The sequence below is a fragment of the Grampus griseus genome, assembly GCF_964374135.1.
Source record: "Grampus griseus genome assembly, chromosome: 12".
Classification (NCBI taxonomy): Eukaryota; Metazoa; Chordata; class Mammalia; order Artiodactyla; family Delphinidae; genus Grampus; species Grampus griseus.
In genome coordinates this window covers 15,055,712-15,080,884 of record NC_139006.1, presented here as the reverse complement: position 1 = coordinate 15,080,884, position 25,173 = coordinate 15,055,712, and the positions used below count along the sequence as shown (strand labels likewise).

Sequence of the window (25,173 nt, the reverse complement as noted above, 5' to 3'; positions counted from 1 at the left end):
CACAACTTGTTTCCTATGTCGACATCCACCTATACCCTCAGTTGTCAGCAGAGCCAGACAAGGCTGTGAGGATAAGCATTTGGGCAGAAATAGAGCATCTCAGGTCCCTCCACCTCTTCACATCATACACCCCAATTGCCACAAAACAGACCCCCATGTTTAAACTCCCCGGTGACTAGGAACACACCCTCCCGGCTCCAGGTGCATCAAGAAGTGACCATGCAGAATACCCAAAGGAACTGGGTAGCCCCCCCACTTTCAGGATGTCCCCTATTTGCTTCCTAGCAGAAACGAGCTCCCATTCTCTACCACCCACCTCCCCACCTCTCCTCTTTCCCCTTCCCTTAGCCCAAGGCCACGTTCACCGCTCCCTTCCTCACCCTCTCACCTCTTCTCTCTACTCCCACCTCTTGCCCCTTCTTCTTTCTCCCTCTCTGAGGGGGTAAAATAGCAAAAGCAGAAAAGTGTATCTTAACACAGCCTCGCCTCCTCGCCGCCTCTCATCAGCCTGACCAGCAAATGCTGAGAAACTGGCAAATCCGTGAACTTCCATGTAGGTCTAAGCTTCTACAACCACCCACTTCTCCCCTTGGCAGAGCCGGGTGTCCTCGGGCCTTGGGCTGCTGCTGGCGCTGCCCTGGGTGCATGGCAGCATCCTGCAAGCTGTGTAGACACCCCGTAGAGGGGCTTTCTCAGCCCCTGGCCTCCCCAAGTGGGCGCAGAACGTGCTTAAACCAGAGGTCTGGGTTCCAGGAGGCCTCTCCAAAGCCCCTAGCCTTTCTCCTTCCTTTGCTCTTAGCTAAATGAACAAATGACCCCCACCCCCACCCCCACCCCTCTCTCTCTCTCTCTCTCTCTCTCTCTCTCTCAGACTCTCTTGCATCCTGTCTCTCACTCAGAATCGCCTCTGGTCTCTCTGTCTCTCTATCTCTTGCACCCTCTTCATTGTGTCAGGAGAACAAAACACCATCATGGACATAAAACTTTAGAGAGTGACAGATCCTGACACCAAAGGCTTTTGTTCCATCATGAATTGTTCAGTCTTTCTTCCTAAAAATTAAGAAAAAAAATTTTTTTTTCAAAGGAGGAAAAGGCAACGAGGACAAACATTATAAGGTTCACGGTTAGGTCATCTTCAGTGCCCTGTGAGAAAGGTTTGATTTTTCCCAATTTCCAGTCAGTCTTCCTTCATGAAAATTGCCCCCCCCTCCAGTACCCCACCATTATCTATAGAAGTAGCCAGAGGGACACTAAAACTCTCACTTTCTCCAAACACACATCTTTTAACCTTCCATTTCTGGGCCCTCCACCCCTAGCTCCCTTGACAAGTCATTGGAAGTCATTGATTTCTTGCCTTGAATAACCATTTTCTAGACCCCAGGTATTTCGCCTTCTCCACGATGGCCAGCAGCTTCCTGGCTGCCATCTTCCCTCCTGACCCTCTCTCTCCAGTGGCCCCCTTGGAGTGCCCACTCTCAGCCCGCCTCCTGTTCATGGTTTGCCCTTAGGAGAAAGCATGCTGGCTGTGTCTCCCAGGCCTAACGCTGGCATTGGTGCTGGACTCAGCATGCGGCTAGCTCACAGTGCCTCTGTCCAGGCGCGCCCCCTCCCTGGTAAATGTAAGCACCTTCCTGCTAGAACACACACACACACACACACACACACACACTACACGCATACACACACACACACTACACACATACACACACACACACACACACACACACTACACACATACACACACACGCCCTCTGGTGCATGCAGAACCACCCATCGCCTTTCTTTGTGATGATGTAGCCAAAAATAAAGTAGGAATATCCAGGAAAACTGATGGCCTGGGTTTTTCCTCTCTGGTTTCTGGAAGCTTTTTCTCCCCACCAACACACATGACGTACCTGGATAGTCAGTAGTTAATGAGCATCTACCATGTTCCAGCCACTGGGGATACAGCAGTAAACAAGGCAGATGCGGTCCCTGCCCCCGTGAAGTTTGCTTTCTGATGGATATCATCTTGGAAAGGTGGGCTCCAGCCAACTTGACTGACCTCACGCCCTCCTGGAAGAATGCTTTTTGCTGGTGTCCACCCAATAAGAAGGTAGCATCCTCATCTTTTCCCGACTAACCCAACCTTGGGGAAAACTCCCTAGTGGTCATGGAATGAGATAATTTCAAGGCTGAAAGAGACCACAGAGTTGAGCCAGAGCCTGGTTCAGTCAGCTCACTTATCTGACAGATGAATAACCCAAAGCCCAGAGAAGGGAATGGGCACATCCAACATCTCATGGCTGCAGTGCCAGGAAAGGAGCTAGATCGTTGGATCCCCTGTGCAATGCTCTTAACGCACTGATGATAAGAAGGCAGATCACCAAACACCTCTTTTATATTGAAGCACTTTCCATCCTGCGATGAGCCTTTTCAGAAATGACCCCTTACTTGAGATTCTCAACAGTCCTGAAAGTGAGCTAGTGAGTAACTAACTTTCCAGAAGGATTTTTAAACTCACTACAAGTGAGATTTTCAGCTTACATCAAAAGAGCTTAAGCAACTCATCAGGAAGATTGGTTGCTTCTCAGAAGGAGCTGACAATTCCATCCAACGGAAATTTCTCTTCCATGCCAAGTTTGAGGCAATTTCCTTTTCTCACTCCCAGAAGGGTGGTTCTCACTGTTGGGGGCAGAAGTTGGCATATTAGAATCACCTGGGGAGATATATTTTTCAAACTACCCATGCTCTCCCTGCCACCATCGCCCCTTCCTGCAGATTCTGCTACACCCCGGGGACCAGAGGTATATTTGAAAATATTTCCTGGTTGATGGCTTGGGCTTCCCACCTCTATCGTGACTTTGCAAACCACTGCCCTAAAAGTCCATCATTTTACCTACGATTCAGTCAGCTGCCACTAAGTGGAGAGGGGTGCCAGCTAGGGCCACACAGGCCTTTCGGAATGGCAGGAAACCCTACTTGCTGCGCTCTTTCCCTGTGCTCATGGTGGATCACTAATCAATATGGCATTTTTCCCACAGAACCCACTAGCAGCATCTGCATTCTTCTCAACACAGCAGTCTACCCCTGGCAGCCACCGCCAGTCAGTCATAGGCAGCTGAGAAGAAGCCTAATTTCCACCTCTGAAATGGTAGATCTCCTTCCCTCGGCGTGGGACATGCTTAACAGGCTGAGATGAATACACATGAGGAAAGTTTTCATAAATATCAGTACACCTAACTTGACTAATTTTCTTTTTTTCCCCACTGAAACCAAACATAGTGTAAGAAGCAATGTGGTGTGGTAGAAATCACCTGACCAGAAAAGCACACCAGCTTTTTAATCCACTCAGTGCAACATTCAGATCCTGACTGTCACTTACTAGCTGTGGAACCTAACCTCTCTGAGTCTCGGTTTCCTCATCTGCAAAATGGGGACGATATGTGAGCTTGAGCAAGTCCCTTCTTCCTGTGGGTCTTCAACTGTATAGGCAGGACATCGTTTGTGGTCCCCCGGGCCCACAAATAATGCCTTCATTTCCCAGTCATTCAAAGAAGACCTAGACCTCGTTGAGGGCAGATCCCCTGACTGCAGTCCTGCATTATGTGTTTTGCATAAAACACACAAGAATGAGCAATCTATAATTTCCTGTTCCTGTTTCTTTAAAGAAAACAAGAACGTAAAGTCACCTGCAAAGACATGAGGGCCTAATTCTGGATTTTTCCAATTATGCCCTCAGTTCTTTTAGAGTTGTCTCACTCATACCTAATTCTCTGCACTGTTTTATGGTACTAGGCTTTATTACATCTTTACAAAGAATTCAGTGCTGGTTTTCTAAGGACAGATGGCTTTCGCACTCATGTCGGATTTGTTTACATATATTTTGTCAAAAGTATATATTTCATTAACAAGTACGATTGCCCAAAAAGCATTTGGGAGCAAACAGAATCTTTGATAAACATACATTCCAACTGTATGTATAGAGTGTCACATAGATGAATGCCCATCCCCTTCATGGTTCCACATGCCTTAGGCATTAAGTCAATATGTTATACAGAAGGAGTGGGGAGTGTCAATTAATTGATGAGCTGGTTAAGACAAGGGTGATTCAAAAAGATAGCTAATTGGCACTGACTGCTTCACCCAACAACAGCAGAATACACATTCTTTTCAAGCTCACATGGGATATTCACCGAGATAGACTACCATCTGGGCCATAGAACGCACCTTAACAGATTCAAAAGCATAGATAGCATACAAGGTATGCTCTTTACCACAATGGAATTAAACAAGAAATCAAGAAAAGAAAGATCTGGAAAATTCCAACGTCTTTGGAGATTAAATAACACACTTCTAACACACACATGGGTCTAAAAGTCTCAAGAGACATTGAAAAAATATTTTACACTCAAGGAAAAGAAAAAATAAAATAAAATTTAGAGACACAGTGAAAGCAGTGCTTAGAGGAGAATTTTTAGCACTGAATGCATATATTAGAAGAGAAGAAACATCTAATCTCAGAGATCGTGGAGCAACAGGTGAGACTATTCTGCAATGATTTCATAATTGGTGGAGACAACACATTATGATTTGGCAAACCCATAAAATGTACAACGTAGTGTGAACCCTAAAGTAAACTTTGAACTTTATTTAATAATAACATGTCAATATCAATTCATCTTGCAACAAATGTACCACACCAAATTTGATAACAGGGGAAACTATGGGTGGAAGGAGAGAGGACATAAGTGAACTCTGTACTTCAATTATTTTTTAAACCCAAAACTTCTTTAGGAAATAAAGTCTATTAATCAAAAGGGGGAAAAGTATAGGACAATGTCGTTTAACAAAAAATAGACACATGGTTAGAGTTTGTGTGTATGTGTGTGTGCGTTAGCCTAGAAAAAAATATCTGGAAAGATCTCCACCAAAATGTTTATAGATGTAGTCTTCAAAGTTTAGGATCCTGGATGGTCTTTATGCTCCCTGATTTTTCTGACATGTTTCTTTTTATAATATGCAGGTACTGCTGTAAAGATCATAGGTGACCATAAACCAATTTTGTAGGTAACAAAAAAAGACAAAGGAAACCCCCCCAAAAGTTTTTACTTATGACTTCTCTTGGGTGAGGTACTAAGCTGGGTTGAAAAGCAACATTTTCAGAACAGTCTGAAGAAAGGCCTGATGTTCTAGGGGGCTGGATAAAGGCAGAGTAAGTCTCAGAGAGCAGGGGAAAGAGCTGGGAGACACAGGGTCGAAGGGGTTTTTGATTTCTTAAAGGCAAAGAACAAGGTTATGGCTCCTCCCTTTCAAAGAAAGGAAACCAGTGACAGTCCAGACTCAGGGCACAGCTCTACCCTTTCGAGAAAATGAAACTAACAGCCTCCTAGACCCAGGCAGCGGAAGAGGTAGAAGCTAACAGGTTTTGGCAGCCAACTCTGCTGCCTCTGGCTCTCCTGTCCCTGCCTGATCATCATGAAGAAGTTTAGAAAGACCCGAGCCAACCAACTGGACAAGTTCATCGAAGACCGCCACCTGCCAGACAAGGATTTCCGCACGCAGGTCAATGAAGCCATCCACATCATCTGCAGTTTCGTGAAGGAGAGGTGTTTCCGATGGGCCCCTGACCCTGTTCGGGTGTCCAAAGTTGTGAAGGTGAGTCCAGAACTGCCTGGCTGGGGAGAAGGGGGCTGAATGAGCAAGTGTTTCCACAGAGACAGAGAGCAAAAGGTTGAGGTCTCTGGGGCTGGTGGTTTCTGATTTATCCATGCCAGAACTATAACCACAGCTTGTGAAAGTAGCTTCTGGGGTGAGGGCCTCCACCTGTAAGTTTTTAACAAATGCCCAGGTCAAGTTTATAAACCACCTATGTCACGTCCACTACAGAGATAGACAAACTGAAGCCCAGCTGTATCAACAATCCGCTAATCATCGACTGGGGACACACCATTCCTGCAGATTCATGAGCTGGTTAAGAGTGTAAGTTTTGAAAGCAGATAGCACCTGCTGCTGTGAAATCTTGGGCGAGTCACTTAACCTCTCTGTGCCTCAATTTCATCATCCATAATTCCCAGTACTTTGCAGGGCTTGCAGATCAAGTAAAATAAGCCATGGGCCAGTTTACAGTATTAATTATATAAGGTCAAAAAGAACAGGGAATAAAGAACACAGACCCTGTAAAAAGGCAACCAGGGTGTGAATTGCATCTCTGCCACCTACTAGCTGCGTGATGGGGCCAATACATAATCTCTCTCAGCATCTGTTTCTCCATCTGGAAAATGAGAACAGATAATAATAGTAACTAAATCATAGAGTTCTTGTGAGCATTCTAGGAGTTGACTGGTAATGCCTTCAGAACAGTGGCTAGCACTCAGAATGTTAGTGATTGTTCTCAGCATTTTATTTAGGAAGGCTCTTCTCAGTGATAAATGTCAGTTCTCCTTCTCACCACCTTTTTTAGGGTGGCTCCTCAGGCAAAGGCACGACCCTCAAGGGCCTATCAGATGCTGACCTTGTCGTCTTCGTCGCCAGTCTCACAAGTTTTCGGGAACAGCTTCAGCACCGAAGAGGATCCATCAAGGAAATTAGGAGACAGCTGGAAGCCTGTCAAAGAAAGGAAACATTTGAAGTGGAGTTTGAGGTCCAGAAACGGTGAAGGAAGAAGCCCCGTGCTCTCAGCTTCGTGCTCAGGTCCCCTCGGCTCCTCCAGGGGGTAAAGTTCGATGTCCTGCCCGCCTTTGATGCCCTGTGTTAGCAGTCACAAGGTGTTTCAGCCTTTGTCCTATGTCAGGGCTTCTTCCTCTTTTTTTTTTTTTTTTTTTCATGTTTCTGAGCAGAAATCTTCCTCAGTTCAAGAGTCTATTAAAACATAAACATGCCTTCAACATGAGGAGGAGATCTTAGCATCTCTCTCAGAGCAAGATAACTAGGGTCGTATTCAGCCACCACAGTGACATTAAACAACAAATTGGTACAATTTGGGGGTAAGACTTTTTTTTTTTTTTTTTTTTTTTTTGGTACGCAGGCCTCTCACTGTTGTGGCCTCTCCCGTTGCGCAGCACAGGCTCCGGACGCGCAGGCTCAGCGGCCATGGCTCACGGGCCCAGCTGCTCCGCGGCACGTGGGATCTTCCCGGATCGGGACACGAACCCTGTCCCCTGCATCGGCAGGCAGACTCTTAACCACTGCGCCACCAGGGAAGCTCAAGACATTTCTTATACAATACCTGCCAGGCTTACTAGTTCTACTTATGGCAAATTGTGTGAATCTTACCTTTCTACAAATGAGGCAGCAAAAGATGTACACTACTACATATAAAGTAGATCACCAGCAAGGTTTTACTGAATAGCATAGGGAACTATATTCAATATCTTATAATATATCTTATATATTTGTAACTGAATCACTTTGCTGGACACCTGAAACTAACACAATATTGTAAATCAACTATACTTCAATTTAAAAAAATAGATAAATCCCAAAACACTGAGGCAGCATATATCTGGTGTAAACACAATATGTTAATTTCATCTTTTATCCAAAGCATAAGGGAATATCATCAAATTTATCTGAGGGTTGGAATCTGTAGACAATCTGCAGGAACATTGGGACAGGAAGCAGTACATCTCTGAGGCTCATTTCCACTGAGTACCTTCCATGTGCAAGGCACTGTTCTATGGCCATAAATGAGACAGACAGGGAACTTCTCTCCTGGAGCCTGACAATAATAATTTAAATACCATAAATGAAAGGATAACTTGTTGAGACAAAAACTAAATATGGTGATTCAAAAGAGAATGATGGGGCTTAGAGGGAGTGTTTAGACAGGGCAACAAGGGAGGTGACCGCTGACCCGAGGCTCGAGGGATGAGAGGAAGCCAAACCTGGGAAGATCTGGGGGCTCCAGGAAGAGGAAACAGCAAGTGCAAAGGCCCTGAGACAGGAATGTGCTTGGCATATTTGAAGAAGTGAAATAACCGGGGGAGTAAGTAGCAAAGGGATCAAGGCAAGAGGTGAGACGGCAGAGGTGGCAGGAGACAGGTCACACCAAACCTCCTGGGCCACTGCGAGGACTTTGGATTTTATTCGGATGTCCTGGGAAGCAAGAAGTGGAAGGATCAGGTTTTAAAAGGCCTCTGTGGGTGCTGGGTAGAGAATGGGCTGTGGAGGATCCAGGAAGGAGGCTGCTGCCATCTCTGCTGTGTCCAGGTGAGAGATGATGCTGGCTTGGATGGGGTGATGGCAGTGGAGATGGGAGTGGCGAGGACTGGGGATGGTCCTCAGGCCTCCTGGCTCTGGGCCTACTGACCTTTCCACTGCACCCCATGGTCAGTGAGCTTGTCTCCTCAGAGGGATTGAAAGAAACTCAGAGAAAAGCTGACATCTTCACATTATGGATTAATTCCCAACAGGTCAGGTGATCAAAGGGTACAGACCTGACCCTCAAGTCTACGTCCGGCTTATCCAAGAGTGCGAGTCCCTGGGGAGAGAGGGCGAGTTCTCCCCCTGCTTCACGGAGCTGCAGCGAGCCTTCCTGAGGGACCATCCAACCAAGCTGAAGAGCCTCATCCGCCTTGTGAAGCACTGGTACCAAATGGTATGGCATGTCCCATCCAGACAGAGAGCGGAGGAGGAGGAGGAGGGAGAGAAGGAAGAGAGTGAGGACAAGAGGAGGAGGGAGGGGTGGAATAGAGGGAGGGAAGGAGGAGGGGGAGGTGTGGGGAGGAAGCAAGGATGAGGCATCGGGAGGGGGAAGAAGGAAGGGGAGGGGACGGGAGAGGAGTGGGGAAGAGAAGAAAGAGGAGCGGGAGGAGGAGAGGAATCTGAAAGGATGGGGGAGGAAGGAGGGAGATGGACAGAGATGAAAAGAGGGAAAGAGCATGAAGGAGGGGAGAAGGCAGGGAACAAGGAAGGAGAGGATGAGAGGAAGAAGGTGGAAGAGTAGAGGTTGTGGGGAGGAGGGGAAAGGAAAGGGAGAAGAAGGGTAGGGCCCGGGACAGGTGCCAGTGGACTCAGGTGTCTCATTCTTCCTGGTCTTCCCGTATCAGGAAATAACAACTCCACCCTTCCAGTTACTCTGGACAAAACCATGGCTCTTTCTTACCTTTTTCACACACACACACACACACACACACACACACACACACACACACACACACACACACACACACACACACACACACACACACACACACACACACACACACACACACACACACACACATATCCAGCCAGTCTGTAAATGGCTTGGTCCTGTATCTAAAATATACCCATTATCATCAACCATCACCACCTCAGTCACTCCCACCCTGGTCCAAGTCACTTGGGAGGCTCACAGGATCTGCCCTCGACCTCTCTGAACCCCCATCTCTGCCCCCTCAGCACTCCCCCAGGCCATGCTCTGCTCTTCGTTAGTCCTCCAAGAGGGAAACTCTACTCCAGCCTCAGGGCCTTTGCATGAGCTTATTTGTTTATTGCCTGTCTCCCCACTAAAAATGTACATAAAAGAAGGGATTTGTATATTTTCTTCACTGCTGTATCCCCAGAATCTAGAACAGTGCCTGGCACATAATAGGTTCTCAGTAAGTAATTACTCAACAAATTAATGAGTGCTAACGCCCCCACCCCCCAACACACACTCTTCTGTTCACTTCCTAGCTGTCCGAATTTGGGCAAATGAATTAACATCTTGCCCCTCCTGTTTTCTCACTTGCAAAGAGTAACATGGCACAGCAGTAGTAAATCACATACCACAGTGATGCCCATGTAGATTGCTTTGGGTAGTATGCACATTGTAACAATATTAATTCCTTGAATCCATGAGCATGGTATATCTTTCCTTTTATTTTTGTCATCTTCAGTTTCTCTCATCAAAGTCTTATCAGGGTACAGGTCTTTCACTTTTATGGTTAAATTTATTCCTAGTTTTCTTCTTCTTTTTGATGCAATTGTAAATGAGATTGTTTTTAAATTTCTCTTTCTGATAGTTTGTTATTCATGTATAGAAATGCAACAGATTTCTGTATATTATTTTTGTATCCTGCAATATTCCTGTATTCAGTTTTTAGTTCTAAAAGTTTTTTGGTGGCATCTTTAGGGTTTTCTATGTATAGTATCATGTCATCTGCAAATAGCAATAGTGTAACTTCTTCTGTTTTAATTTGGATGCATTTTGTTTCTTTTTTTAATGTTTTTTTAAAAGTTTATTTATTTTATTTATTTATTTTTGGATCTGTTGGGTCTTTGTTGCTGTGCGTGGGCTTTCCCTAGTTGCAGCGAGTGGGGGCTACTCTTCGTTCCAGCGCACGGGCTTCTTATTGCAGTGGCTTCTCTTGTTGCGGAGCATGGGCTCTCGGCCCGTGGGCTTCAGTAGTTGCAGCACACAGGCTCAGTAGTTGTGGCACACGGGGTGGGCTTGGTCGCTTCGTGGCATGTGGGATCTTCCCGGAGCAGGGCTTGAACCCGTGTCCCCTGCATTGGCAGGCGGATTCTTAACCACTGCGCCACCAGGGAAGTCCCTGCATTTTGTTTCTTTTTCATGCCTGATTGCCATGGACGGACTTCCAATACTATGTTGAATATATGTGGGGAGAGTGGGCATATATGTCTTGTTCCTGATCTTAAAGGAAATGCTTTTAGCCTTCACCATTGAGTATGGTTTAGCTGTGGGTTGGTCATATAGGGCCTATATTGAGTTATGTTCTCTCCATACCCACCTTGTTAAGATTTTGTATCACAGATGGCTGTTGAATTTTCTCAAATGTTTTTTCTGTATCTGTGGAAATGGTCATATGCTTTTTATCCTTCGTTATGTTAATGCAAATGTATCACGTTGATTGATTTGTGGATACAGAAGCATCCTTGAATCCGTGGAATATATCCAACTTGATCATGGTGTATGATCTTTTAATATATTGTTGAATTTGCCTTGCTAATATTTTGTGGAGGATTTTTGCATCTATGATCATCAGGCCTATAATTTTTTGTAATATCTTTGTCTGGTTTTGGTGTAGAATGAGTTTGGAACCATCTCTTACTCCTCAATTTTCTGGAATAGTTTGAGAAGAATAGGCATTAACTCTTCTTCACATAAAAGCTGAACAAACTCATTTTCCTAATTTTTTTTCCTCTTCTCAGTGTAAGATGAGACGTGGGAAAAAACTGCCCCCACAATATGCCCTGGAGCTTCTGACAGTCTATGCTTGGGAGCAAGGAAGCATGGAAACAGGATTCAGCACAGCTCAGGGATTTCAGACTGTTTTGGAATTAGTCCTGAAGCACCAGCACCTCTGCATCTACTGGGAAAAGTATTATGACTTTGAAAACCCTATTACTGGACAATACCTGAGAAGGCAACTTGCAAAACCCAGGTACTCTATCCCCACATGGCTTAGCTCCCCACATAAATGAACCCATGAATACAGCTGTGGCACCTTGGAAATGTAGGAAGTGAGAGGGATCCATATTTATTGATCATCATCTATTGTCAATCACTGGGCTGGGCACTTTACTCCTACCATCTGATTTAAATAATAAATTTAAATAATAACCTCCAATCCAGTGAGGCAGGCAATATGCTAACCATTCTACAGATGACTGAGGTTTGGAGAAATAAGAGCTTGTCCAAACCTTAACAGAAAATGAGTGAAATACCTGAAATTTGACTAAAATAACAATAGCTACAGCAACAATAATGACTGCTCCCAGGAAGTAAGAGCTTGCTGTAAGACCAACACACTCGAACAGAATAGTAAAATTTTGGTTATTAAAACTGACATGTATGGACCCCTTATTATGTTCCAGTTACTGTTCTGAGCACTTCACATGCTTGTCTAGATCCTCATACAGCATGCTTTGAGGTAGGGTTATTCAAATCTCCCCATTTCACTGATGAGGATACTGAGGATTAGAGATTCAGGTGACCTGCCCAAGGTCACACCACTAATAAAGAGCAGAGGTAAGATTCAAACCCAGGTCTATCAAGGCCCGAATGCAAGCCTCCTTCTCCTTGTGTCCAATGCCCACCGTAGGGGAGGGCACTCAGAACACACCCCAGGAAGCAGTGCCCTCCTGGGCCCCTCCTGCTGCCCCGAGTCCCAGTCTGCCCAAGTTGGTATTTTGCTCTGCCAGGAGCTCTAGACCCCCGCAACACAGCCCACATACTCACCTGCCCCTCTCTAACTGTTGCTTTTCAGACCTGTGATTCTGGACCCAGCTGACCCTACTGGAAATGTGGCTGGTAAAGACCCATATGGCTGGCAGCTGCTGGCACAAGAGGTTAGAGTCTGGCTGGGATACTCATGCTGTAAGAATTGGGATGGGTCTCCAGTCAGCACCTGGAAGGTGCCGGTGTGACCTCCTGATTCCCTCATGTGACCTGATATTAATGGCAGGTTGAAATAACAACTTCTAGAAATACTGCATTAAATCAAATTGAATTTCATCTCTGTCTTTGTACTCTTTTACTGTGGTTACTAGAAAATGTAAAATTACACATGTGTTCTGCCCCAGAATGAATCACCGGATTAGACAATAGGCTTACCAACTCACATTGTCATTTACAAAAGTCCAGTCAATAAAAACTCCCTTAAGGAAGCACAAAAGATCAAGCATGTTCTTACCACCTGAGTCACTGGTCACGTGTGTAGCTGGGAAACAGTCTTTGGCTTCTCCATATTACTGTTCCTCCTTTGAGTCCTCCAGCATCCCTGTGAGATGGGTCTTATTCTTGTTCTCATAATAATACACTGAGATTTGGGCACTTGCTTGAGTCACCAAATATTCCAGCAGCATTTGTTGAAGGGACCATCCTTTCCCCACTGTTCTGTAAAAGCCACCTCTAACATATGTCCAGAGCCCGTCTGTGTGTGAGTCTGTGCAGTTCCATTGGTCAACTTTGGCATCCTTGAGTTAATAGTACCTTGACTAATTACTCTAGCCTGGTATTAATTCTTAATATCTTGTAGAAAACTCTGTTTTTATCCAAACCAATGTCTTCTCTTGGCTCTATTTCTATGTTAATATTATATTCTGTTTGTGAAATTTCACCCAAAATACGGGGAGGCATTTGATGAGAATTCCATAAATTAGTTCAGGGAAGATGACATCTATTGAGAATCCCAATCCACAAACTTGGAGCTTCTTTCCATTAATTTTCCTCTTCTTGAATTACTCTGTAACTATGTTTTATAGTTTTTCCCTGCATTGGTCTTAAGTGTGTTTTGTCATATTATTCCTAGATACTTGTTTTTATGTTATTGTACTTAGTACGTTTTCTTTAATTTCATTTTGTGATGGTTGGTTTCATGAAGACCTAAATGTTTTCAGTGGGTATATATGATTAAAGCACGGTGAGCAAGTGAGCTTTATACTTTTCTGAATTTTGTGATTTTTGTTTTGCTGTAAATTTATACTGCTTGAATGACCACAAGAAACAGTAAAGCATTTTGTTTCAAAACCTTTTGTGATAAGTATTTGTCAGCTGAGCTCTGATAGTTTGGGCAAAGCTGGCAGACCCAGGTGACAGAAGGCTCAAGGGTGCTGCAGTTTGGAGCTGCTGGCTCATGAGGTTCAGAAGCAGAGGAGCAAGTGTGTTAGGGGTGACGGAAATGCTCTCATGAAATTTGAAGCACCCGAGTCATAAATTCCTGACTGCCCAGAGCTGAGTCCCCATTCTGGGCAACTTCCTGCTGAAGAAATGAAACTGGGAAGAACTAAGGTTGAAGCAACAGATATGAGGGTGGAGTTCTCTGAGCCGCCCTGGGCACTCAGCATCGTGGTCAGGTCCCCTAGCCCCACCAGGAGGTGCAGTTATTTTTTTCATTATTATTAACTTTTATTGGAGTGTAGTTGCTTTATAGTGTTGTGTGGGGTGCAGTTTGATGTACTACCTGCCTTCCACCCTCCCAGCCACATGGAGTTTCAGCCTTTGTCCTGTATCAGAGCTCCTTTCTCTCTCTGTTCATATTTCCGAGCAGTTTGAGAGCCCGCACAGTTTGAGAGCCTTACCAAAATAAGATGTCCCTAAAAAAATGGGGAGGAGATCACATTGGGTGGGCCAAAAAGTACCTTCGGTTTTCAAGTAAAAATAAAAGACCCCTTTTTCATTTTTACCAAGAACTTTATTGAACAACGTAATCACCCTTTTGTTCCACTACCTTCTTCCATTTTTCAGGCAACTTCATAATTCCATCTTTCCAAAACTTTTTATCTTTTTGAGCAAAGAACTGTTCCAGGTGCGAACCCACACCCCCTGCACTGGAAAGCAAAGTCTTAACCACTGGACCGAGAGGGAAGTCCCTGTCCTTTATTTTTGCTCGGCATTTGATACCTTTCAAATCCCCTTTTGTGTCTCTTCTTTTCAGATTATCCTCAGAAGCAGTTCTGTGAGTGAGAAAAGTTTGCCCTCTCTACAGATTGGGACATTGAGGCATGCCCAGTTACACTCGTGTTCAAAGCTGCACAGCTAGGGACAGCTCGCAATTTTTCTATCGACTTAAAAATGCCTTAAGAAATAGTCTATTAATCAAAAAGTAAAACCATTATAGTCATGCCATAAAAAAAGAGAGAGAGAAGGAAATTATGTTTGTGTGTATGTGTGTGTTAACCTAGAAAAACATCTGAAAAGATCTGCACCAAAGTAGTTGTAGTCTTTCAGGTTTAGGATCAGGGATGGACTTTATGCTTTTGGATTTTTCTGACCATTGCTGTTTGCAATATACATGTACTGCTGCAAAAATCACAGGAGACAATAAAACAATTTTGTCAGCAACGAAAAAAGAGGAAAAGGAAACCAAAAGTGTGTTTTTACTCATGATTACTCTTGGGTGAAGTACTAACCTGGCTTAAAAAGTACCTTTTCAGAGTACAGTCTGAAGAAAGACCAGATGTTCTAGGTTGCCTGTTAAAGGCAGGGAGTAATTCTGGAATACTGGAGGAAAGAGCTGGGAGACTGAACAGGGTTCAGAATCAAAGGAATGTTTGATTTGCTGAGAGACAAAGACTCAGGGCAAAGCTCCTCCCTTACAAGGAAACGAAACCAACAGCAGCCCAGACTCAGGGCACACCTCCTCCCTTCCAATGAAGTGAAACTAACAGCTTCCTGGACCCAGGCAGCAGAAGAGATAGAAGCTAAAAGGTTTTCCCCTCCAGCTCTGCCCTCTCTGGCTCTCCTGTCCCAGCATCATGATGGAGCTCAGTGATACCCCGGCCAAGTATCTAGACAAGTTCATCGAAGACCACCTCCTGCCAGACGAGAATTTCTACACACAGGTCAATGAAGCCATCCACATCATCTGCAGTTTCCTGAAGGAGAGGTGTTTCCAAGGGGCCTCCCACCCTGTTCGGGTGTCCAAAGTTGTGAAGGTGAGTCCAGAACTGCCTGGCTGGGGAGAAGGGGGCTGAATGAGCAAGTGTTTCCACAGAGACAGAGAGCAAAAGGTTGAGGTCTCTGGGGCTGGTGGTTTCTGATTTATCCATGCCAAAACTATAACCACAGCTTGTGAAAGTAGCTTCTGGGGTGAGGGCCTCCACCTGTAAGTTTTTAACAAATGCCCAGGTCAAGTTTATAAACCACCTATGTCACGCCCACCACAGAGATAGGCAAACTGAAGCCCAGCTGTATCAACAATCCGCTAATCATTGACCAGGCTGGGAACTCACCATTCCTGCAGATTCATGAGCTGGTTAAGAGTATAAGTTTTGAAAGCAGATAGCACCTGCTGCTGTGAAATCTTGGGCGAGTCACTTAACCTCTCTGTGCCTCAGTTTCATCATCCATAATTCCCAGTACTTTGCAGGGCTTGCAGATCAAGTAAAATAAGCCATGGGCCAGTTTACAGTATTAATTATATAAGGTCGTAAAGAACAGGGAGTAAAGAAAACAGACTGAATTGCATCTCTGCCACCTACTAGCTGTGTGATTGGGCTGATACATAATCTCTCTCAGCATCTGTTTCTCCATCTGGAAAATGGGAACAGATAATAATAGTAGCTAAATCATAGAGTTTTTGTGAGCATTCTAGGAGTTAAGACTGGTAATGCCTTCAGAACAGTGGCTAGTACTCAAAATGTTAGTGATTGTTCTCAGCATTTTATTTAGGGAGGCTCTTCTCAATGATAAATATCAGTTCTCATTCTCATCACCTTTTTCAGGGTGGCTCCTCAGGCAAAGGCACGACCCTCAGGGGCCGATCAGATGCTGACCTCGTCGTCTTCCTCACCAATCTTGAAAGTTTTCAGGAACAACTTCAGCGCCGAGGAGAATTCATCAAGGAAATTAGGAGACAGCTGGAAGCCTGTCAAAGGGAGAAAATATTTGAAGTGAAGTTTGAGGTCCAGAAACAGCAATGGGAGAATCCCCGTGCTCTCAGCTTCGAGCTTAGATCCCGTGAGCTCCAGGAGTGGGTGGAGTTTGATGTCCTGCCCGCTTTTGATGCCCTGGGTGAGCACTCTCAGCCACAAGGTGTTTCAGCCTTTGTCCTATGTCAGGGCTTCTTCTGCTCTCTTTTCATGTTTCTGAGCAGAAATCTCTCTCACTTTGAGAGTCTTATTAAACAGGGCATCCCTTCAAGTGGGGAGGAGATCCTAGCATCTCTTCTGGGGCAAGAATGTTTAGGGTCATACTGAGCCACTGCAGTGACATTAACAACAAATTGGTACAATTTGGGAGCAGTATATTTTTATAGAACACCTGCCAAGCTTACTAGTTTTACTCTTGGCAAAGTGTGTGAATCTTCTTTTTCTAAAAATGAGGCAGCGTATGTCTGGTGTAAACACAGTGTGTTAATTTCATCTTTTATCCAAAGCATAAGGAAATATCAAATTTATCTGAGGGTTGGAATCTGTAGACAATCTGCAGGAACATTGGGACAGGAAGCAGTACATCTCTGAGGCTCATTTCCACTGAGTACCTTCCATGTGCAAGGCACTGTTCTATGGCCATAAATGAGACAGACAGGGAATTTCTCTCCTACAGCCTGACAATAATAATTTAAATACCATAAATGAAAGGATAACTTGTTGTGACAAAAACTAAATATGGTGATTCAAAAGAGAATGATGGGGCTTAGAGGGAGTGTTTAGACAGGGCAACAAGGGAGGTGACCGCTGACCCGAGGCTCGAGGGATGAGAGGAAGCCAAACCTGGGAAGATCTGGGGGCTCCAGGAAGAGGAAACAGCAAGTGCAAAGGCCCTGAGACAGGAATGAGCTTGGCATATTTGAAGAAGTGAAATAACCGGGGGAGTAAGTAGCAAAGGGATCAAGGCAAGAGGTGAGACGGCAGAGGTGGCAGGAGACAGGTCACACCAAACCTCCTGGGCCACTGCGAGGACTTTGGATTTTATTCGGATGTCCTGGGAAGCAAGAAGTGGAAGAATCAGGTTTTAAAAGGCCTCTGTGGGTGCTGGGTAGAGAATGGGCTGTGGAGGATCCAGGAAGGAGGCTGCTGCCATCTCTGCTGTGTCCAGGTGAGAGATGATGCTGGCTTGGATGGGGTGACGGCAGTGGAGATGGGAGTGGCGAGGACTGGGGATGGCCCTCAGGCCTCCTAGCTCTGGGCCTACTGACCTTTCCACTGCACCCCATGGTCAGTGAGCTTGTCTCCTCAGAGGAATTGAAAGAAACTCAGAGAAAAGCTGACATCTTCACATTATGGATTAATTCCCAACAGGTCAGGTGACCAAAGGCTACAGGCCTGACCCTCAAGTCTACGTCCGGCTTATCCAAGAGTGCAAGTCCCTGCGGAAAGAGGGCGAGTTCTCCCCCTGCTTCACAGAGCTGCAGCGAGCCTTCCTGAGGGACCGTCCAACCAAGCTGAAGAGCCTCATCCGCCTTGTGAAGCACTGGTACCAAATGGTATGGCATGTCCCATCCAGACAGAGAGTGGAGGAGGAGGAGGAGGAGGGAGAGAAGGAAGAGAGTGAGGACAAGAGGAGGAGGGAGGGGTGGAATAGAGGGAGGGAAGGAGGAGGGGGAGGTGTGGGGAGGAAGCAAGGATGAGGCATCGGGAGGGGGAAGAAGGAAGGGGAGGGGAGGGGAGAGGAGTTGGGAGGGAAGGGAAATCACAACTCCATCCTTCCTGTTACTCTGGACAAAACCAAGGGTCATCCTTGACTTCTCCACACACACCCCCATCCAACCTGTCAGCAAATGATGTTGGTCCTGTATTAAAATATATTTATAATTCATCTATCGTCATCTCCTGTGTCACTCTCACCCTGGTCCAGGTCATCTTGAGAAGCTCATAGGATCTGCCCTCGACCTCTCTGAGCCCCAGTCTCTGCCCCCTCACCACCACCCCCAGGCTATGCTTTCCTCTTCATTAATCCTCCAGGAGGGAAACTCTACTCCAGCCTCAGGGCCTTTGCATGTGCTTATTTGTTTGTTTATTGTCTATCTCCCCACTAAAAATGTACAGGAACAGAAGGATTTATGTTTGAATCCCTGCTGTATCCCAGGGACCTAGAACAGTGCCTGGTGCGTAATAGGAGCTCAAAAAATAATTGTTAGATGAATTAATGAGTGCTACGTCCCCACGCCATCACCACACACACACTTCTGTTCACTTCCTAGGTGTCTGGCTTTGGACAAGTGAATTAACATCTCTGTGGTTCCTGTTTTCTCATTTGCAAAGAGTAACATGGCACAGCAATAGTAAATCACATACCGTGATATCTGGCATATAGTCGGTCCTAATAAATGTCCTTTCTCTGAGCTGCCACAGGAAAACACATCATAAAAGCTAACATGGATTGTGCACTAAGCTTATGCCAGATTCATCATATTTAAAATTTTGTGGATGTGATATTCATTTCTGTTTACTTTCAGATGTCCCATATCTTATTTAAGCATCGTGGTGATTCTGTGACCTGGTTAAGGGTATTATTATTAAACCCCTTTTACAGAAAGAGAAACTAAGTGTCAGAAGACACTTTCAGCTAATAAACAGCAGAACAAAAACAAAAACAGCATTTGGGTCTTCATACTGAAGAGTTTACTTAACATGTAATAAGCATTCTATATATATTTAGATGAATAAATTGAGTTAAAGAAAGTAATTAAGGATAAACTTCCTACTTTAAAAACATTTGCTGGACATCTCAATTTGCTTTGCAAGAATTTTGATCATGGCACTTGAGCGTTTTAGAACTTACAAAAGTGGTTCTTGACAAGTGCAGCACTGCCCCCCAAGACATACTGAAGCTTCATAAAGGCATTTTTGTGATGTGGGATAAAGATGCTGCTGATAATAAGTGGAAAGAAGCCAGGAATACTAGTTGTTTTACAATGAGCAAGACAGTCCTACTCAACAAAGAATTGTCTCTTTATTTCCTTTTTTCTCCTTTAATTCCTCCCTCTCTCCCTCGCTTCCTTCCTTCCTTCCTTCCTTCCCCTCTTTCTTTTTCTCTCTTCTCTCTTCTAGAATAATAGAGGAATTGTACAATACTTTAACTCCTCTAGCCCCATCATCACCACCTTTAACTTACATCCAACTTTTGTTGTATATTTTAAGTCTCTCAATATTGTCAAGTGCCCCAAAGCATTAGTATTGTTTTACAGAGCCAATGATCATTGAATCTACCCACGTGTTTACTGCTTTCTTCACTATCGATTCTATCCTACCTCTCTCACCTTCCATCTGGGATTGTTCTTCTTCTTCCTGAAATATGCCCTTTAAGATTTCTTTTGGTGATCTTCTGATAGTAAATATGTCAGTTTTTGTTTGTCTGCAAATGTCTTGATTTTCCCTTCATTGCTGTCAGGTATTTTTGCTGGATTGGTATGCATTTCAGTACATTGGATATATCATTCCATCTTCCAGTGTTGCTAGTGAGAAATCAGTTGTCAGTGTCACTGTGGTGCATTTGTAGGTAATCTATCTTATTTCTCTGGCTGCATTTATATGTTTCACTTTTACTTTGATTTTGTTTGGTTTCAAGCTGATGTGTCTTAATGATGATCCCTTTTTATTGGTTCTGCTTGGGGTTCATGGGGTCCTTCACTGGGATTCCTGAATCTGTGGATATCCTTCATCAGTTTTGGAAACTCTCAGCCATTCTCCTAAAATATTATCATTCTCCCTTTCTCTTCTTGCCTCTTAGAACTCCCATAAAATGTATGTTAGACCTCCTCGTTCTCTCTTCCAAATTTCTATCCCCTGTTCTACATTTTCCATCTTTTTCTCTCTCCATGCTTTATTCTGAATAGTTTCTTCTAATTTACCTTCCAATCACTAATTTTTCCTTTAACTGTGTCTATGCTACTGAGCTATTAGTTACCTTTTTGTCCTTTTTGTTCTAGGATTTCTATTTCATTCTTTTTTAAGTCTGCCATGTTACTTTTTCTGGCTTCTAGGTACCTACTATTTCAAATGCTTATATATTTGAACATAATGTTCCTAGTTATTTTAAAGCCTGTGTTTAAATCTTCAATATTTAAAGTTTTGTAGATTTATTACTATTTTCTTTTTTGTTTTTGTTAGTCATCACTCTGAGTGTCTTGTTTCTTTGTGTGCCTGGATACTTATGTGATGGTCATTGTACATGAAAGTTATCTGTGAAAGAGTTGGAGACTTTGGATTAAATATCTTCCTCCAGAAAAAAAAAAAAAGTTTGCTTCTTTAAGCTCTTAGGAACACTACAAGTCCTTCCTCTCAGTTAATTTTCATAGTATCCTTCTGAGGAAGGTGCAATTATTACCATTCACTTGGCAAATGAGAAAAAATAAGGCTCCAAGAGTCTACGTTGTCTGCTCAGAATCAGATAATGGTGGAGCCAGGATTCAAACCCACATCAGTCAGAATCCAGAGCGCAAGCCTTTAACCAGTTTACTGGTTTACTGATAAACTTTTTCGTAAAGGGCAAGTTAGCAAATACTTTAGACTTTATAAGTCACACGGTCTCTGTCACAAATACTCAACAATGCCTTTGTAGCATGAATGCCACCATAAACTACACATAAATGAATAGGTGCGGATTTGCTCTCAGAAAACTTTATACACAAAAACAAGTGGCAGGCTGAATTTGGTCCATGAGAAATGTGCTTTACACGAAAGCTAGAGAAACCCACTTTTCTGATTGTTTTTCCTCTACTCAGTGTAAGGAGAAGCTTGGGAAGCCGCTGCCCCCACAGTATGCCCTGGAGCTTCTGACAGTCTATGCTTGGGAGCAAGGAAGCACGGAAACAAGATTCAACACAGCTCAGGGATTTCAGACCGTCTTAGAATTAGTCCTGAAGCATCAGAAGCTTTGCATCTACTGGAAAAAGTATTACAACTTTGAAAACCCTACTATTGGACAATACCTGAGAGAGCAACTTGAAAAATCCAGGTACTCTATCCCCACATGGCTTAGCTCCCCACATAAATGAACCCCTGATTACAGCTGTGGCAGATTGGAAATGTAGGAAGTGGGAGAGTTCCACATTTATTGATCATCTTCTGGTACTAATCATTCTGCTGGGCACTTTACTACTACCATCTAATTTTTTTAAGCATTAAAAATATATATTTATATATTTATTTTTGGCTGCTTTGGGTCTTCGTTGCTGCGTGCAGGCTTTCTCTAGCTGCATCGGGCAAGGGCTACGCTTCATTGAAGTGCACAGGCTTCTCTTGTTGCAGAGAACAGGCTCTAGAGCGCAGGCTCAGTAGTTGTGGCACACGGGCTTAGTTGCTCCGCAGCATGTGGGATCTTCCCGGACCAGGGATTGAACCCATGTCCCCTGAATTGGCAGGTGGATTCTTCACCACTGCGCCACCAGGGAAGCCTTTCCATCTAATTTTAAAAACAATGTGCAAGCAACTCTGTGAGGCAGGCACTATGCTACCTGCTTTACAGATGACTAAACCAAGATTCTGAAAGGTAAAGAGCTTGTCCAAACCTTAACAAAAAATGAGTGAAACAGCTGAAATTTCAACTAAAATAACAACAGCTGCAGCAACAATAATAAATGCTCCCAGGAACTAAGAGCTTGCTATAAGACTAACACACTCTAATAGCATTGTAAAAATTATGATTATTGTAACTGCCATGTATTGACCCCTTATTATGTCCCAATTACTGTGCTGAGCATTTCACATGCTTGTCTAGATCCTCATACAACATCCTTTGAGGTAGGGATGTTCAATTCTTCCCATTTCACAGATGAGGATACTGAGGATTAGAGAGGTCAAAAGACCTGCCCAAGGTCACACCCCTAATAAAGGGCAGAGGTAAGATTCAAACAGAAGTCTATGAAAGCCCAAATGCAAGGCTCCTCCCTCTGTTCACTGTGCTCCATAGGGCAGGGCACCCAGGACACACCCCAGGGAGCAGTGCCCTGCTGGACCCCTCCTGCTGCCCTGAGTCCCAGCCTGTGCCAGACTGGTACTTTTCTCTTCCAGAAGCATCTAGACCCCCCAGACATAGCCCAGCTTCTCACCTATTCTCTCTCTAAATATTGCTCTTCAGGCCTGTGATTCTGGACCCGGCTGACCCTACAGGAAACGTTGCTGGTGAAGACCCATGTCGCTGGCAGCGGCTGGCACAAGAGGCTAGAGCCTGGCTGAGTTACCCATGCTTAAAGAAGTCGGACGGGTCTCCAGTAGGCTCCTGGGTTGTGCCGGTGAGACCTTCTGCTTCTTCCCTGCCGTCCTTCCCCCACCCCCTCCACACAGCATGGGGCATGTAGATAGAGACCATTCTTTCCTAAGAAATTGCCTCTTGCTAGAGGTCACTCACATTCATATAGTGTCAGGCTGTGCTCTCTATTTTACAATCATTTTGGCCCCATACAGAGAGCTCCTGGACTTCTCACATCCCTCACCCAGAGTTCATTCTTTAATTAATGCCTCCTTGTCTGGAAGTAACTTTTTTAACAGCTCCAGTTGGCTCATTCCACTAAGAAGAAAAATAAACAATAACAACCACCACTTAGTAAATACCTGCTTTGGGCTCAGGTTCTGTTCTAAGCCCCTTAAATTCCATTATTTCATTAAATCCTCACAACACCCCATGAGATATGTTTTCTACTCCCATCTTGCAGATGAGAAAAGGAGGCTCAGAGAGATGAAGTCACCTGCTCAAGGCCACTCAGCTAGGGAGTGGTAGAGCTGGGATCCTAACTCGGTAGACTCTAACGCCAGTGTTTATTCCACTGAGCTAAACATCCTGCCTTGTATCCCCTCCCCCCTCAATATCATGTGACAAATGAGCGACTCAGAGCAGCTGAGGACGTGGGCATGTCACCCAGCTAAGTAGGTGCTGAGGGTCTGATCTTCCCACTCCAAGAGTAGAGATCTTTCTCATGCCGGGGTGGGGAGGGTTGATGATGTCATAGATGGGTTTCCTAGGAAACAGACTCTGGGATGAAGTTTATGTGCAGGATGTTTCAGGGGAGGACCATTGGATCCAACACCTGTGTAAAGGAGGGGAATTAAGCGGGTACCAGCACAGGGAGAGGTGCAGCTGGGGAGCCCTGGAGCTTCAACGGCCTTCAGAGTTGTCCTGCAGAAGGCTGAGGTGGCAGGTCTTCTTTACCCTAACATGGATCGGCCACTGAATGGACAACTCAGGAGGGGGTGTGTCCTTCCTCGAAGGGAATCCAGGTGGCACATCACAGTGTCCACCTGTCCACCATAAATGTTCACTGAGACCCAGTGCCAAGGTGGGAGGCCCAGCTCTCCAGTGTGACCATGTGCTTCACCCTTTCAGCCCCAAGACCATAGTGACCTGACGTACGAGGCCTGTGGTTTTAGACAGAGCTATAGAACCTCTCCGAGACTCACATTCCAGGGAGGAGCCCCTCCGCAGGTGGAAGAGAGCTGGACATGTGCCATCCTCTGAACGCCAGAAGCTCTTAAAGGCAAGGTCTCCGGGGCCATCTGGGCCAGACCTCTCATTTCTAGGGGCGGGGCGGGGGGCCTCAATCCCGAGAGGGCCATGAGTTGGTGTCAGACCTGGGTCCAGAATCCAGGTCTCCTGACCCCTATCCTTCCCGCCATTCTGTGCTCTCTCTTCTTTTACAGATAGCCTTTTCCCACAGCTCCCTCCCCACCAGAGCCTGTTCTCCGACAATATCCTCTGAGAGGCAGCAGGAGAGACTCAGACAAAAGAGAGGAATCCCAGTCTTCACGCTCTTCTCTGTACCTGGTGGGAGAGCTGTGGTCCAATTTATTGTCAATAACAACAAAAATAGTAGCAAATGCCATTTGTTGGGTGTTAATTAACCGCAAGGCACAGAGCCAAGAAGTATATCTGCATATTATATGTGTGTGTATGTGTGTATGCGTATTCATTGATTCAACTTAAAATATTAATTGAGCATCTGCTATGTGCCAAGCATCGTTCTGGGCACTGGAACATAGCAATGAGCAAAGCAGACAAAAACCCCTGCCTCATGGAGCTGACATTTTGTGGAATATTCTACTGTTGGATAGACTAGGATCCTTCCAAGTTTCAATTACAGGTAATCCTGAGACAAACATCTTTGGTTCACCCTTTGTCCACATCTCTGATTATTTATCCAGGAAAAGTTTTAAAACTGCCCTGTGTTAATACAGTAATCACTATTGAGCACTTGAAATGTAGCTGGACCCAATCGAGATGTGCTAATCTTTATACTTTTTTGAATTTTCAGATTTTATTAATTTTTGGCCATAAGTTTGTACTGTTTGTATGACCACAAGAAATAATAAAGCAATGTTTCTTGCACAAAAAAATTTAATAAGTATTTCTCTCAGCTGAGCTCTGATAGTTTGTGCAAAGCCAGCCGGCCCAGGTTATAGAAAAGTCTGGGGCACTGGTATTGGGAGCTGCTGGTTCAAGTCCAAATTCATGAGATTTGGAAACAGAGGAGCACCTGTGTAAGGGATGACGGAAATGCTGGAATGAAAATTGGAGCACCGGAGTCATAAATTTTTGATTCCCCGGAGAGAAAGCCCCATTCTGGGCAGTTCCTTCTAGGGAAACAGAAACCGGCAGATCTAATGTTTAGCCAAAGGAGATAAGGGTGGAGTCCCTCCCTGCACCCCCCTTTTGAGGAACCACCTTGCTGTAGCCCATAGCAGCTGCACCATTTACATCCCCTTCAGCAATAAATGGGGGGTTCAGTCTCTCCACATCTTTGCCAACACTTTGTAATTCATGATCATTTTGATTATCACCATCCTAGTTGGTGTAAAAGAGTTATATACTCTCAAAATAATCGGGCC

The 25,173-nt window shown here is 44.7% G+C and overlaps 2 protein-coding genes across 3 annotated transcripts; both read left to right on the top strand.

Moving 5' to 3' along the window:
• Window positions 1-5,457: 5,457 nt before the first annotated feature.
• Window positions 5,458-12,366, top strand: LOC309830992 (2'-5'-oligoadenylate synthase 1-like; the record flags this gene model as incomplete). The annotated part of the gene is given in 6 exon segments (XM_082667922.1): window positions 5,458-5,637; window positions 6,443-6,634; window positions 6,638-6,731; window positions 8,394-8,578; window positions 11,119-11,351; window positions 12,177-12,366. Coding segments are annotated over 6 exon segments (1,044 nt in total). The 3' UTR covers window positions 12,337-12,366.
• A 2,705-nt stretch (window positions 12,367-15,071) lies between these two features.
• On the top strand, window positions 15,072-24,674 carry OAS1 (2'-5'-oligoadenylate synthetase 1). Of its 2 annotated transcripts, XM_082667474.1 has the most exons (7): window positions 15,072-15,345; window positions 16,135-16,423; window positions 17,653-17,837; window positions 21,078-21,310; window positions 22,433-22,586; window positions 23,675-23,825; window positions 23,989-24,127. In XM_082667474.1, the coding sequence occupies exons 1-6, from the start codon at window positions 15,166-15,168 to the stop codon at window positions 23,804-23,806; spliced, it is 1,173 nt and encodes a 390-aa protein (XP_082523600.1). In that variant the 5' UTR covers window positions 15,072-15,165; the 3' UTR covers window positions 23,807-23,825; window positions 23,989-24,127. The 2 variants fall into 2 exon arrangements, with proteins under 2 accessions (XP_082523600.1, XP_082523601.1); XM_082667475.1 differs by lacking the exon at window positions 23,675-23,825 and having other exon boundaries at window positions 23,989-24,674.
• Window positions 24,675-25,173: the final 499 nt, after the last annotated feature.